This window comes from Sinocyclocheilus grahami, unplaced genomic scaffold (genome assembly GCF_001515645.1).
Source record: "Sinocyclocheilus grahami isolate Dianchi unplaced genomic scaffold, SAMN03320097.WGS_v1.1 scaffold259.1, whole genome shotgun sequence".
In the NCBI taxonomy this organism is placed as follows: domain Eukaryota; kingdom Metazoa; phylum Chordata; class Actinopteri; order Cypriniformes; family Cyprinidae; genus Sinocyclocheilus; species Sinocyclocheilus grahami.
The window spans coordinates 1,478,009-1,494,433 of NW_015505438.1; the positions used below are offsets into that span (position 1 = coordinate 1,478,009).

The following is a 16,425-nucleotide window of genomic DNA, read 5'->3' on the forward strand; positions in this document are numbered from 1 at the left end:
CTTGATAAATGTCTCCTTCCTGCCTTCTGACAAGTCAACAACAAGCAGCTGGGTGAGTAGATGAATTTAGATTTCAGCTTGCAGCATTTGAAATGTAAATTGCTTGCAATATTTCAACAGTGTCACGAGTCTGGCCACTCACCTCGGTCTGGTCAGTGGCCTGATCTGCAAAACTTTTCTGGACACCCAGCAGGTATGGTGTGGGTGCCATGACGACGTCGATTAGGATTTCGGGAACAATGGAAATGAGCGTGTGCTGCCAGATGAATGGATACAGGAGAACAGTCACTGCGTGGATCACCTGAGACAACGTCCTGCAGAGATAGTATGGCCTTGATTAATATGGGTTATACATATGGATATAAATCAAAGCAAAACCTAGCACTTGTGTGTGTGCATGTATGTCTGTTTTAGTACCCAAGCTCGTCAGCGATGAAGATGATCCTCCGCTCTAGCACAGTAGCAGCAAACACCTGGAGCACCTCCTCATCTGAAAGGCATTTGAACAATGTGCGGAAATCTACATGCTCCAGCCAGGAGTCTGTCGGACGAGTCAAACTGATGATCTACAGAGAGACATACAGATACTTTATTATAGGTACAGTACATATTTTATTATTTACAAAAAACAGTTTGGGGATAACAAACTAGAAGCAGACAGATCATTTATTTGTCCATGGGGAGGAAATTTGTTTCCACAGTGGTTGGTGCGTATATAGCACAAACACATTTAACACAAGACAAATCAACTTATCATGATACAATCAAAAAAACAAAGCAAGTGCAAGTGCACACGATGACATATCAATGGCTGATTTCCTATCTTTAGGAGTTTGTTCTTATTAGTAACTGTAAGTAACTGCTACTAATTTAAGCATTTTTGTAGCCTTTTACAATATGTGACTAGGCAATAAGCCTTAAAAAAATCATTAATTCGTTTTTAGCAATCTTGTGTGCTCTGATATTTTATTCCAATGAACAAGTTCAAAGTGATTCAGTGATTCATTTGAATCATTGCTAAATATTTTAGTCCATATATTTTCCATACAGTGATATAAATTGGGTTTGTTCCTTAGTTTTATTAGTTGTATTTAGTGTAACATTTTTATGTTTGATGTTTTCAGCCTAACTGTGATCCTCTTTTTTTTGTCATATGTAGCTGACTACCTTTTCTCAAAATTGAGTACCTTCAGATAGATAGATAGATAGATAGATCTCAGAATTATGGGTTTTATAATAATATGAGGTATGTTCAGAACACTTGATTGGAATGTTACATAGAAAAGCTGAAGGAGAAGTTCAAGCAGAACTAAGTCAAGTTGGTACAAAGCATGAGGACATACCTGCACGAAACAGCTCAACTTTGACCCTTTTTCCCTGAGCTATTACTTCACTCACTTCAATTTCCTGCTTTTTTGCCAGAGCTGAGGAGGTGTGTGTTTGTGGACAGCATGTCTCTGCCTGCCTGCTCTGCCGCTTGTTTGGAATTAGAGACGTATTACTTTACACCTCCTTTAATGTACTGTAATTAACACTCTATGGTTTAAAATTACTGGGGAAAATACATGAAAAAACTGATTTTATTCTCTACCACGATTTCACACCCTCAATCAATTTCCTTTTCCTCTTTTTTTTGTGTTTAATAGGAAATGACAGGCTAACATCAGTTTTTTGTTGTTGTTTTTCTGTTGACTCAACTGCTGCATATACAGTGGAAATCAATGGAAAGTGTAGCAGCTGCTGGCTTTCCCGACACTGCATCTGTAAGTCATATCTTACAATAACCACAATTGTTGTGAGTCATTGTTCAGACAACGATGTCAGGAGTAATAGTGTGGCATGTACAATATGGAGTCCCTCTAACCCTAGTCTCAACCAGATGGCATTTTCAGACTGACTAGCCATTCAGACAACCCTCGAGATTTAGAAAAATTGTAGTTTCATCACTAGTTCTTACCTCAGTGCCTCTTTCTGGAATAAAACTTTTGATATTAACAGTGTGTCCAGGGGCAGGAAACGCAGATTCCCTCAGGCTCTGCATAAATGGGTAAATCATTGCCATTGAGATTTTTCTTCGCTGTTCCACCTCATCAAAGATCTAAAACATCAAGAAGGCAGATTGAACAAACAGGAAAACTTTTTTAAAAATATATATCGCTTTCAATGGAAATAACAGGTGAAAAACTAAAATATACAGTAGTTCAAAAGGCTGGATTTCTTTTGATTAATTACTTCTATTCAGCAAGAATACATTAAAAATTACCAAAAATTCATCAAAAGACAGTTATAATGTTACAAAAGTTTTCTATTCCACATAAATATTAAGCAACACAACTGTTTTCAATATTGGAAAATAATAAGAAATGTGTCTTGAGCACAAAAGCAGTATATTAAGATTATTTCTGAAGCATCATGTCACACTTAAGACTGGAGTAATGACTGTTAAAAATTCAGCTTTGCATCACAGGAATAAATTGCATTTAAAATGAATGTAAATAGAAAACTGTTATTTTAAATTGTAATAATATTTCCCAGTATTCTCCATATTTCCCTGTAATGTTGGTTTATGTTCAATCTATTCGGGAGAGCAGTAAACACATAACACCATATATTATTGAAGCATAAGCGTCGACAACTTTGCAAACACCCGAATTTAGAATATGCCCATTTCTTTAAGATCACATTAGCTTAAGTCATATCACATTAGTCTTTGATGTTTGTCCTGAACAAACAAACTAATTTACAATCATGAGACAACGTTCACCTAAAAAAAAAAAAGTACCTGAACAAAGTTCAGCTCAAACAAACAAAATACACTCCAATAACTATAGCGTTAAGCTCAGACAGCAAATAGAAAGCTCAACAAAGAGATCAATCATTAGACATCCCTTTTCAGACAAGTAAATTACTTTATATTAGCAAAGACAATAAACTCTGAATTAATACAAAGTCAGAAAAACAAAAGGCAATTCTCTCAAATGCAAATCATAAAAGCCCAAAGGCAGTTACAGATGACTGTGCAGTAAATTATGATGTTTACCTTGGAAAAGAGTCCAAAACAGGCTAAATTACTGATGATGCAGTAGGCCTCAGGCAGACGAGCCCCCTTCCCATCAGGCTAATTAAGAAAAGAGCAACGACAAGAGAAGCAAGCTTTCAAAACACTACAAAACACTTTAACTGCATGTGAGTGAGAGTTCTTTGGAAAGAGTTGACCTTATCTTGTCTTTTCATGCATTACAAAATAACTAAATTTCCGAAGAAAAGGTAAGTGGTGCTTTCCCTGTTGCTAGTGTTGTTAGTGGGTTGCCGTGTAAGATTAACACATAGGAATAGGGATTTATTCGAATGAGTAATGGGCAGTGATGAGTGTGCGCATAAATAACAGGAAGTATCACTAATGAGCCCAGTCATCATTTACCAGTAGCCTCCTACAGTATCCATTCTTCCTCGTTCCATCTACATCTGTAAGCACGAAAGAGAATGTTTCACTGTGAAATAGAGAAAAAGAGAGACAGTGAAAATACAGTTTCTGCCTCCACAAGGCATGCTGGGAGAAACGATGCACGTGGTTACAGTACCTGGGATATTCTGTTAAGGGCGCCCAGTTTACACCCTCTGGGAAGCAAAAGAGTGTGAGCGCCTTTAATGTCTTCTCTTCCTCCTCCTTCTGAAATCGCACCATTCCATCCTTCTGTACTCAATAGAAAGAGAAAAAGACAAATGGAGAATAAGACTACAAAAATGCAAATGGTCTTTTTCATTCATATAGATCTCATTAATATGAGAATGACAATGAATGAGCTATATAAACTTTTTTTCACACACATATATATATATATATATATATAATGTATTAATGTATAAATATTAATTGAAATATTTCTACAATGCAATTATATTTTCTGGGATTTTATCGATAACGGTAATTAGATGATATTTTGCTGAGTGTGTTATTGTGCTGATATCTTAAGGACTACCGTGGACAGCTGACTCCTAAAGTTTTTGATATTCTGCATATTCTGTGTTGTGATCAGTTCACAGCATTTAATCTTCCATTTAATCACAGAAATTAATCTTTTCCAATAAGTTTAAATAGATTTTTACCTTTTATGGGCCTTTTTACCTTTATAAGGCCATTTCTAAAGTGTGCATCATCTTTTCAGTCCAATTCTTAAATTGAATCGGTCAATTAGAATAATAAGTCATTTGGGCTGTTACCAAGCAAATGAAATCAGTATTGACAAAATTCATCTTTGCAATGCAGAGGAAACACAGAAGCTGCATTAGAAGTGGCATTTAGATGCATTTACACACTGTTTAATGCAGGACATGAATGCTTTAACCTGCAGTTACAAATGCATAAAACGTTGAATACTGATATTTGAAATTTTTTGATGGATGAAATGGTTGATTCATTCAGGAACGAAACACAGTCATGTTGCTCAGCGATGCAAATTAGTTTTTTTTCAAAGTCGAATTATACTTGTTGGCGAAATAGAGCAAAAACAGTCAATATTGTGTCTAAAACGTAAGTATCTTAATATTAAATTCTTGTTTATTGAACTGCTGTATAAAATCAATATCACATTTGTAACCATGCTGTTTTTTTGGTGAAAAAAACCTCAGTCTTCGTGTGATACTGATGAACTATATGACATATGAAACTATATGAAATGTTAGGGTTAACCCATATACATATATACGTTTCTGCCCCCATATCTTGAATTTTGTGATCATTCTAAATGCATTTTAATAAACTGAATCATGCAGTGAAAGAACACGCACTGGTCTAACCTACTAGACTTCCTATTGCCTTAGCTAAACTTTAGCTAATTTACATGCTAATTTACATGCTAGCTCTCATGCAGGGTCATATTAACCATAGGGCTGAAGCCCCGGGGCCCAGACAAGGAGGGGGCCCGTGATTGACTGTGAAGAATATTGACTGGCCAACGGTAACGCCGATCGCCAAAGCCCCACCATGCCCCCCACTTATTAGCGCTATTATTTAGTGGAGCTTTTCCATAAATTCCATGCATTACCATTAAGAGATTAAAATGTCCTGTTTGAATTTGGTTTACCAATCAAATGGATTAATTCTATATTTAACATTTTAACCACACATGCACGGTGATCGCTGCGCCTAATGTCTGCATTCACCTCTCTTCACTTTGCTCTGGCGTAATCTGGGAATGGTTATGCAAAGAACAAACTTCGATAAGTAAAAAATGTCAACTATTCTAAAGAAAAAAACTGAGGAGAGAGGGGAAACCATGAGTTAGTCAGTAAAATCCCCAGCTATCAGGTTATTTTACTAAAGCTAATGATGGAGTGGAACACCAAGTGGACTGGGCACATGCAGCAGATAAAAAGACAGCGTTGATGTCTATGTGTGCACGTGCCTGTTGGATTGGTCAACTTGACGTCATTCACCATAATAATCAATGAATATTCAAAGATATGCAAGTGTATAACTTGCTGTTGTAGACGCACACAGTCAAAGTGCTCAAAGGTTCGCAGACCGTTCTAAAAATGGCGGATGGCTTACGTATCGCGGCCCATAGAAACAGTCGCTAATGAGGCATCTACGTATGTATATGGTTTTGGGTATTACATTATACATTTTTACTATAACTAGTTAACTTATTTCATCTTCATAAGAACTAGGCCTATGTTAAATAATAAAATAAAAAAAATCTAATAAATAATATATACATTTTACAAAGGATATTTACATAATATATGCACGACTTAACCTATCAATTTAATTTGCGTTAAAATTGAAAAAGTTTTAACATGTTACAATAGATACACTTGTCTGTTTTAAAAACAAACAAAAAATGTATAAACAATAAATCCTTTTGCAAGATATATATTATAAAAGTTCTGATGAAGTTCTTCCAAACAACCAAATTTTACTCCAAACTTAAATGTATATAAATGTAAATAATGTGAATTAAGCATTTACTAATTCATTAAATGTAATGCAAGCATTAAAAAATGTTGTTGAATTGTTATTGAATGTAAATAATGCTACAGAAGTACTGAATACTTTCTGAAGGGCTACATGTGGCTGCATGCAGAGCACAGGGTTCGTATGTGTCACCTTAGGGAACTGATAGATGATCTGTGGCTCATATATCCCATCTTTGGTCTTTTTAGGCCGAACCACCACCAGATATTCGAAGAAAAACTGCCCGCTAGCGTATCGCTGCTCCTTTGCCTTTTCTTCCACGTTAGAGAGCTCTGTGCTAGCAGGCAGATCTGGTTCCTTACCAGTTCCTACAAAACACACACACACACACACACACACACACACACGTTAGCTTCTGTGATGTTTACCTCTTTTTAAAAACAAATCAACACAAATGCTCTGGAACCAAACTGACACTGTTTCCAGTCCAATGAAGAGGATATACTACCAAACCAACTGTTTATAAATGTTTGATTTCTGAACAATCTAAAAATGTTGCTCTTCAGAAAGAGCACTTGAAATGCTGATCAAACAGGGAATGCTGAACCACGAAAAAAGTACAAACAAATTAATGATGAGAAAGACGGAGCTCTTCTGTGAATTTCCTTAACATTTCCTTTTGAGCCTGCTTTTTGGCAACCTCCCCCAACACAGAGCAAACAAAGCCGACAGGAATACCATAGGAGTCCGCTAGGTCAGAAAGTCTTGTTCTAGCTTGACTTGCCTCACCATGGAAACCTTCAATGTGCCTTTCTATAAAGGACAGAATAATAACTGCTGCTTGTAACTGAAAAGACAAGACGTGCACTAAAGGACTGATGCAGATTGTGTGCTTTGACTGACTTTGTGAACCTCCTTGTGACTTCATAAATGAATTGTAAATGAACAACATCTTACAAATATCTTGAATTGGAATATTTGAGCACAAAACTGCAGTTTGAAAGACTAATTCGTTTAGGCATTTTGCCCTACTTACACTACGAGACGAGAATGAGTCATGCTGAAATGTTTTGACAAGGTTAACTACTTTTATATGCAATATAAGTCAGTGACCACAGTTAAAGATAACGTTTTACATAGTCAAGCTTTGTAGTGCATTCATTAAAGATGCTTTTTTTGTCACTTAAAGCTTAAAAACAGACCTGGAGAGATTCTTTAAGTAGCTAGATATGTGTTTTATAAAGCAATACTTAAATGACGTTTCTCACTGTCTTTGCTGATTTTCCCCCGGAAGGATGAAAATAGGGTACTGAACCTCTTCATGGCTCCCATGTCTGGTTGATCTTCACCTGGAAGAAGGACACCTGAGCAATAAAATGCACAAAAGCGAACAGAAAATGAATCAACATGCAACCACACAGAATTGCTCAAGAAAGCTCAGAGATGTTACCAGAAATGGCTTGATCGCTTACTCATGTTTGGTTATTCACTTCCTAAGCCAAAGAGGTTAGTTTTGACAGCTGAAATGTAAATTGTGAATTCAACGGATGTCATTTATTCTTTCCCACATTACTATATTTTCCTCCCAAGAAACCACAAAGACTCTTGCTTAACTTGCTTTGTTTGTTATTTAAATACCACATGCCAGATAGTTAACTGTAAAGAATCAATATCTCCAATACAATATTGTGACAGCATGATAAATCTAAATAACCAACAAAACTGTTAACTTAAGGTCTTAGACATGCATGCAGACAGACAGACAGACAGACAGACAGATAGATAGATAGATAGATATTAATTGCAAATTAAAAATATATAGGGAAAAAGTGGCAATGTTATAATCTTCTATTATATCAGCTCCATTAAATACGTTAATGGATATTAATATTAATATATGAACAATTTATACAGAATCACTAGAGCACAGTTTGTTTTAACTTACTCCGGTGTTTACGTGGGTTCGCCTTCTTTCCTCTTCTTTTGACATTAGAGGGAGTAATTCCGTTCATGTTCGAATCTCTTTGCGTAAAGTTTGTCAATTAAAGTGATATTTATGTCGTGAAATCACAGAAATCTTTCCCACGGACGCGCAAGATCTCTAATTGTGAATTCAACGGATGTCATTTATTCTTTCCCACATTACTATATTTTCCTCCAAAGAAACCACGAAGACTCTTGCTTAACTTGCTTTGTTTGTTATTTAAATACCACATGCCAGATAGTTAACTGTAAAGAATCAATATCCCCAATACAATATTGTGACAGCATGATAAATCTAAATAACCAACAAAACTGTTAACTTAAGGTCTTAGACATGCATGCAGACAGACAGACAGATAGATAGATAGATAGATAGATAGATAGATAGATAGATAGATAGATAGATAGATAGATAGATATTAATTAATTGCACATTAAAAATATATAGGGAAAAAGTGGCAATGTTATAATCTTCTATTATATCAGCTCCATTAAATACGTTAATGGATATTAATATTAATATATGAACAATTTATACAGAATCACTAGAGCACAGTTTGTTTTAACTTACTCCGGTGTTTACGTGGGTTCGCCTTCTTTCCTCTTCTTTTGACATTAGAGGGAGTAATTCCGTTCATGTTCGAATCTCTTTGCGTAAAGTTTGTCAATTAAAGTGATATTTATGTCGTGAAATCACAGAAATCTTTCCCACGGACGCGCAAGATCTCTGTTCTGCCGCGAATGAGCTCGCGCTGCTGATGTCTGATTCGCGAATCAATGGTTCATTTTAAAACGCAGTTCATTCGAACCGAGTCGCAACCCGTTCGTGAATCATTTGACTGTTAGGAAGAGTCAAACAGCATCATTTCTGAAACAAAATCGAAAATATAGTGATAAATAGCATTATACAAACAAATCCCGTTTCACTGCAAAAAAAGAAAACCGTGCGGGACGTCTGAGTAAATCAATAAAACTGTCCGAACGAACCGAATCGGTGAAAAGAAGTGAAAGGCAGGTCTGAAGACACTTCAAATGATGTAAAATGTCTTCTAAGTCTCTTTCTCGGCTCTTCAATGCAGCTAGTCCAGAATTGATCTGAACCGCAGGTACTTGGATGACACTGCTGTGACATATAAATGACATAATTTATATGAGACTGTATACTTTGCATGTCCGCGTTTGTTTGTCTTTTGATGCCTTAATTACCAGGTGACTCTTGTAAAAGAGATTTTAATCTCAATGAGCTAACTTAATAAACAGTGTTGGGGAAAGTTACTTTTAAAAGTAATGCATTACAATATTGCGTTACTCCATAAAAAAGTAACTAATTACGTTACTTAGTTACTTTTTATGGAAAGTAATGCGTTACGTTACTTTTGCGTTACTTTTAAAATCTGGACAGGGCTTGCTTGTTTGTTTTTAAAATAAAAAAGTTCTATTTTTGGCAAATATAAAAGCCTTTTCACACCAAAAGTGAAATGAATAAGCCTCAGGCTGAAGGGAAAGTACATTTACGTCCGTACAGTAGAACGCAGGAGAAGAAATTTCAACACTTCAGCAATAAATAAAAACACACAAATGTTGTCTAGAGTCATTTTTGCTTATTAGTACGCTTGAACTGGATCATCGAAGGTCAGAAGCAAAGACATTGGTTAATAGAATGGGATTAAATACAAAGCATATTTGTGTTGTTTAACATTTCATTATTGCAGGTTCGCGTCATATTCTGAGTTGCATTATTTTTATTCATTTTGAGGAATACTGAATCTGTGAGTGAGAAGTATTAATGCATATTCATATTTTAGATCTACAGTAACGTCTTCTGATTTCTCTCAACATGGGGACAGGAGAGCTGTCAATCAATAAATTGGAAAAAAAAAAGTAACTTGCGTTACTTATTTGAAAAAGTAACTCAGATATTCTCTTGTAAATTAAAAAATAATGCGTTACTTTACTAGTTACTTGAAAAAAGTCATCTGATTACGTAACTCGCGTTACTTGTAATGCATTACCCCCAACACTGTTAATAAGTTTGCTAACTTAATAACACTTGCCAACAATAACGCATCTGCTGGCTTCATCCTAAGGTTGATTCACTTTGGTAGAAATCCACAAGAACATTCTCAGAGAGTTACAGCCTCATTTTATATAGCCTATATGTATTGACTACAAGAGCTTTATTTCTGAATAAACTGGTTCACAGATCTGCCAATGCAAACATACTGAAAACACTATTTATTGCACATATCAAATGTTGAAAAGTCTTACCTTTGTTGGTCTCAATTTCTGTATCCGAGAGAGTTCTTCTCTTATCTGTGTCATCTTCCTCTCCTTGAGATCTTTCTGTAGGCCAAGACAGAGACAACTGACCTTCGTGCTAGTACCTAGAAGTGTTAATTCGTCTGTACACTTGCAGTTTATTTATAAAGCAGGGCACATTTGGATGGCCTGGTGTGTAAACTGAGTGACTCACGTTCACGTCGATCACTTCTAAAAGAAGAAAACAATCTTCTTCTGAAATAATTTTCCCCTTCATCCAGTGGCGCTCTAGCTATAGTAGTCAAAAATACAATTGAAAGGATTAGGAATCTTTCTAGAATGCAAATATGTTGAGATTTGAAACATCTTTTACTGCTTTAATCGTACACGCATGAATAAACATCAGAATATTGTTTTGTTTTGTTTTACAATTAATTTAAATTCATAAACTACTTACTCTTTGAACGCACAGAGGAGAACGCCCAGGTTTTCCTGGAGGATGCCATTGTGTCACCTACAAAAAACATGCACACTTAAGTTTCACAAGTTTCTTCAATATTTTATTATCTCAGTCACAGTCAGAAAGAAATTCATTGCAACGTAACAAAAGAGAACCTTGTCTTATGTCAAATTCGTTGCTCCTTAAATGTGAGAAACTTCCTAGGTTTTTTCCCAAGGAACAAGGTTATAGTCCTTTGGGTCCTTAAGTAAATATTAACTTGCAGACTCTTCGTCATTAATGGAAAAATTCTTGACACTCCCTTGACTGCACATGTGTCCAGAGATCACAGGCATGAGTAACCTCATACCTGCTGCATTGTTCCCAACGCCAATAAACAGCAAGCTTCTAAAACAACATTTTATTTACATGAAAAGCTTATAACTAAATCATTTTGTGCTTCTAAACCATACTTTATGAACAGTCTCTTTGCACCACAGTTATAGCGAAGCAAGCTTAACGAAATGAAATAAGGAAAATGCTTTTGCTTATACATACTGCAATACTTGCACTCTTCAAAGGTACTTCCTGTGATAGACACTACCACAGGAAGTATCAGAATTGTGGTGGTTTTGTTGTAGAGAGGTCAAACAGTAGCGTCACATGAGGTTTGCGCTTATATCTGAGCCAGAAGTCCTGTTCACATGGTCATCTTTAACATGATACAATGCCATGAAGCAACATGTACTTGTTAAAACAATCTGCATAAAATAGACTGTGTGAATAATCTAGTTATGAACTAGTAATGTAATAATTTTAATGGAAATAAGAATGAAAAAAATACATCAGTAAAAATGTGTTCAATGGTGAATTGTAAGTGATAATTTTACATTTAAACAGACATTTAAATTACATTTAAGTTGACTGAAATACAGTAAAAATAATTCCAATAATTACATTAAAATATTGACTATTACGTAAAGTTTTGATAACTATTCTAAAGTTTGGAATTCGTTTTTTTTTTTAAGAAATCAATACTTTTATTCAGCAAGGACATATTAAACTGATCAAAAGTGACAGTAAACATCTATAAGTCACAAAAGATTTAATTAAACTTTCGAATCATCCAAAATCCTGCAAATGTATCATGCTTTCCACAAAAATATTAAGCAGCAGAACTTTTTTCAACATTGATGATGATGATAATAATAATATTACCGTCTAACTCTAGCACTCTCTATTCTAATTCTATTCTTTAAAAAAAAAACACTTGCACTCTATTAATTTACTAACTGCTTGTTTTCTTACCTAAAAAAAACTAACACTAGCTCTTCTAATCTTTTTGTATTCTATCTATTTGTTTTCTTTTTATTTATTATGCAATTAATAAAAGCAAAAAAGGCCTCTAACACTAGCTTGCTCTATTCTTTTTCTATTCTATCTGTTTTCTTTTTATTTATTATATGATTTTTTTTTTTAAAACTGCTACGTGAACTGCGTTAAGCTAACTGAGACTTGTTATAGCACTTGTATATCATTGCTCTTTTGTTGATTTTGATTGCTTCCATTGTCCTCATTTGTAAGTCGCTTTGGATAAAAGCATCTGCTAAATGACTAAATGTAATAATAATAATGATAAATATATATTTCTTGAGCACCAAATCAGCACAATAGAATGATTTTTGAAGATCATGACACTGAAGAGTAATGACTGCTGAAAATACAGCTTTGCCAACACAAGAATATATCATATTTTAAAAGATATTAAAACAGAAAAATGTTTTTGTTTTCAAATATTTCTGAATATTTTATTAATCAAATAAATGCATCTTGAGCATAAGACACTTACAAAAACATTAAAGAAACGTTTGAATGGATTATAGTAATTTGCTGTCAAATATTGTTCAGTAAAAATAAATGTACAAAAATACCTGAAACATTGTCACGGTGTTATTGTTATTATTTATTTTAATAATAATTCAAAGTTGTGTTATCTATTAATATATCGTTAATTTAGCTTTGTATCAAGAATTCTGTCCTGGTAAAACTGTTTATTCTCAGTCCTTCAAACAAGAATCTCTATCCTCTCCCATAGGTTTATTGCCATGTTTTTGTGAAAGACGTGGTCGTTAGTATACTCTGAGTCTTTTTATAGCTGACTGTATTCCCCACAGGACGACCTCAGGTCAGCAATAGGTCTTCCTGTTGCCCCAGTGATTCTGTCTCAGCAGTAATGTGGGAATATTTTGAGGATACACATGACTTTTGTATGTAGCGGTTGTTCCAACTTCCAACCTATTGTACACTCTTAAAAATAAAGGTGCTTCACGATGCCATAGAAGAACCTTTTTGTCTAAATGGTTCCATAAAGAACCTTTAACATCGGAAGAACCTTTCTGTTTCACAAAAGGTGCTTTGTGGCGAAAGAAGGTTCTTCAGATTATAAAAAGGTAAGAAAGAGATGGTTCTTTAAAGAACCTTTGACTGAATGGTTCTTTCTGGAACCAAAAATGGTTCTTCTATGGCATCGCTTGAAGAACCTTTTGAAGCACCTTTATTTTTAAGAGTGTATTTGGGCCTTAAAGAGCTCATTTATGTTATTTCAGATCCAGATAGTGACATAAATGCTGTTCGGAGCCTTAATTTCAGTGTAGATCGGAAATTGGATAGCGTTTTCCACCATTCCTATATAATAGAACTCTGTCGAATCTTTAAAATAACAATATTCGATAAATAAAGGTGTCCGAGAATCCTGTTTTTTCCTGGTGTCCTTTATTGCTCAGAACTGAACAGACAGACAAGAGGCTGTGCCGGCTGCTGGGAAAAGGAGAATATCCTCCCCTCCTTGACTCCTCCTCCACACATCAATCAATCATTAACTCTTCCATTCATTCACCCACTCATTCCCTCTCTCTCTCGCTCTCTCATTATTCAAAATGAAAGGCTATTCATCATGTGATGAATGTGGTGGGACAGTAGCTGACATCTTTTTGCACTGCACAGATGTTTTATAAACAGCTCCTCAACATAGTTCACAAACTACTTTTATTCCTTTTTGTCCAGTTGTTGTCTCTTATCATAATACAAATCAGATTGCACTGCATCAATGACTGAAACTTTGATGACAAGATCTGAGCTAGGATCAGTCTTGTGAAAGGTAACGTTGACTCAAGAATACCTGGGAGGAGTGCAATTCTCTTTTAACGAAGGCTTAGAAAACAGATGTCCCTGCATGTCTCATGCAACAAAAACTCACTCTGACCCTAAAAAGACATTTACTGGAATAACATGTTCATTTAGAAGCGCTTTAACCAGGTGGCAATGCTTTTTAGAATTAGTTTGAATTTTTAGCAGTTAAAGGGATTGTTCAGCCAAAATTTTCAAGGTAATTACACTTAAAAATAAAGGTGCTTCAAAAGGTTCTTCAAGCGATGCCATAGAAGAACCATTTTTGGTTCCACAAAGAACCATTCAGTCAAAGGTTCTTTAAAGAACCATCTCTTTCTTAGCTTTTTATAATCTGAAGAACCTTCTTTCACCACAAAGCACCTTTTGTGAAACACGAAGGTTCTTCAGATGTTAAAGGTTCTTTATGGAACCATTTAGACAAAAAGGTTCTTCTATGGCATCGTGAAGCACCTTTATTTTTAAGAGTGTATATGACAGCCTATTTTTTGTGTAAAGAGGGCAAAAGTCATTTGGTTTGATTTTTTGGTGGTTTTAGATAGTTGTATTTTCATTCACAATCATTTTTTATTTTATTTTATGGCAGTCTGGGGATTCTGCGAAATTTGTTTCATGGAAGAAATAAATGTATCCACTCGTAAAAGCACTGAATGAAATATAGTTTCCCACCTCATATGACAAGTTTAGCGAGCAAACGTTTCTCGGGCGAAAGGTTTGCGAGAGAATGCAAAAATAATTTTTGTAATCATTTTCCCAGGTCACAAAAATAAAAAAATCAGTTAGTCTATGTATAAATGTTTGATCGAATATTTGAAGAATTAAATCCACGTCACGCGTTACCTCAGGCTCTTTCAGATAGGGATGCGGGCGATACCCCTTATTTTGTTTTCGATACGATACCGATATTTTTCAAGGCAGTATCATCGATATCGATACCAATTTGATACTTCTGCACTAAACTTTTAAATTATGAAATTATGAAATTACTAAGAGTAAAATGGGTAATGAAAACCACTTAACTTTGTTTAAAACGCATTTAAACCCGTTTAATCAAAAAATGTTCCCAGACATGAAAATATCCAAATGATGTGTCATTAGTAACCCTTTGAAATAATAATTTTTTTTTTTTTTTTTTGGAAAAGTGTGTGAAAATTTTTATTTTATGGTCAGTCACAATTGTAACCGGTGGGATAATGTGTATACTGAATTAACATATTTCTGCAGTCTTAAAAATTGTTATATATCTTAGCCCAGCTATTTTAAACTGTTTGATCACATTCTAGGGTTACTATTATGCATTAAAAAACCCTTATACAACATTGATAAGAATACTGAGATAAAATACAAAAAAAACATATATCATCATATTTTTATATTAGTGCTACCAGTATTACAACATTAATATTCTAACTTATTTGGAACACTTGAACTTTTGATTTAATGTAATATTTTGTACTGCCATTCGGGACTGCCAGTGAATGGCTGTTGCATGCATAAAATGCAACCTTTACATGATCAATATTATCTTTCAACGTTCAAATTAAAATAATTGTAATTGCACAAACTATATAGGCTACAATTTCAATTTGTTTATTGTGAAATAACTCAAACATTTATGTTTTTTCTCTGTCCTCTGATAAGCATTGTTCAGGGCTGCCATTCCCAAAAGCTTTAATGCTTTCTTATGATACTTTTGGGAAACGCAGCCCTGTTTGAATGCACTGTCAGCAGTGAGTGAATGCTCTCTGTGATTGGTTCTGTCTTGAGCAGGAAAATAGTTCTATCCTACACAATTACTCGCTAACAAAGGTTATTTGTCCAATTCAATGCATACTGTATGCATTATTATTATTATTATTTTTGTTAAATAAACAAAACCACTGGTAAATAAAATGCACCTTAGTATCGATATTTTTGGTTTGAGTATCTTTCGATACTCGCGTCAGTATCGGATCGATACGCCCATCCATACTTTCAGAGAGCATGCGCACAACGAAGTTGAGTTACGAGCGTAATATCTAGTTATGTTTATAAAACAGACTTCATAAAAACAGTAATGGTACGATTTAGGTCTGACTAAATTATTGCTGACTGACATTGAGCTTTTAAAGTACAGGTAAATGCATAGAGATTTGTACTCGGTCACAGAAGCGAGACAAACTAAACTGGAATTTGAGATTTGCTCTGGATTGGCTGTGTGTGCAGTGCAGCAGTTAACGTCAGCCAGCAGACATACAAGCATCAACACGTGCGCGGTACACGCCCTCAACTTAAAACGGGTCATTATTTAATGAGTTTCTCCTTTCTGTACAGGAGGGCTGTTGTTCAACACGGCAGGTCAGATGTGTCGTGTTTTATGCACGTGTGTGTAAAGATCATGCTTGTAACAGGACATCATTCTTGCATTTCACCCCAGTGTCATTTTGGCAGGAGTCAATAAAAGGTCTTAGAAAGAGGACTGAAATTAGTTCTTTTTTAGACTACTTTACGGTGGCCGAGAGGTGCAGAACAAATCACAATTCTGAAAACAAAATAACAAATTACAAACGCAAATGCAAGTCTACAAAACAAAATAACAATTCAGAAAGCACAACAACAATTCAGAAAACATTATAACAAGTCAGAAAACACAACGACAAAT

General features: G+C 34.9%; 1 protein-coding gene across 1 annotated transcript in view; it reads right to left on the reverse strand.

Annotated features, from left to right (window-relative positions):
* The window catches only part of LOC107599028 (DENN domain-containing protein 2D-like), a gene marked incomplete at its 3' end in the record, with an annotated part of 19,462 nt that continues 3,037 nt past the window's right edge, over positions 1–16,425 (reverse strand). The window contains exons 2-13 of the mRNA XM_016290517.1: positions 10,617–10,673; positions 10,374–10,451; positions 10,169–10,243; positions 7,186–7,281; positions 6,110–6,285; positions 3,582–3,694; positions 3,422–3,491; positions 3,041–3,118; positions 1,958–2,098; positions 418–566; positions 143–314; positions 1–48 (exon numbers count right to left, since the gene is read on the reverse strand). Coding sequence (XP_016146003.1) covers positions 1–48; positions 143–314; positions 418–566; positions 1,958–2,098; positions 3,041–3,118; positions 3,422–3,491; positions 3,582–3,694; positions 6,110–6,285; positions 7,186–7,281; positions 10,169–10,243; positions 10,374–10,451; positions 10,617–10,665 — 1,245 coding nt within the window. The remainder of the gene's footprint in view (positions 49–142; positions 315–417; positions 567–1,957; positions 2,099–3,040; positions 3,119–3,421; positions 3,492–3,581; positions 3,695–6,109; positions 6,286–7,185; positions 7,282–10,168; positions 10,244–10,373; positions 10,452–10,616; positions 10,674–16,425) is intronic.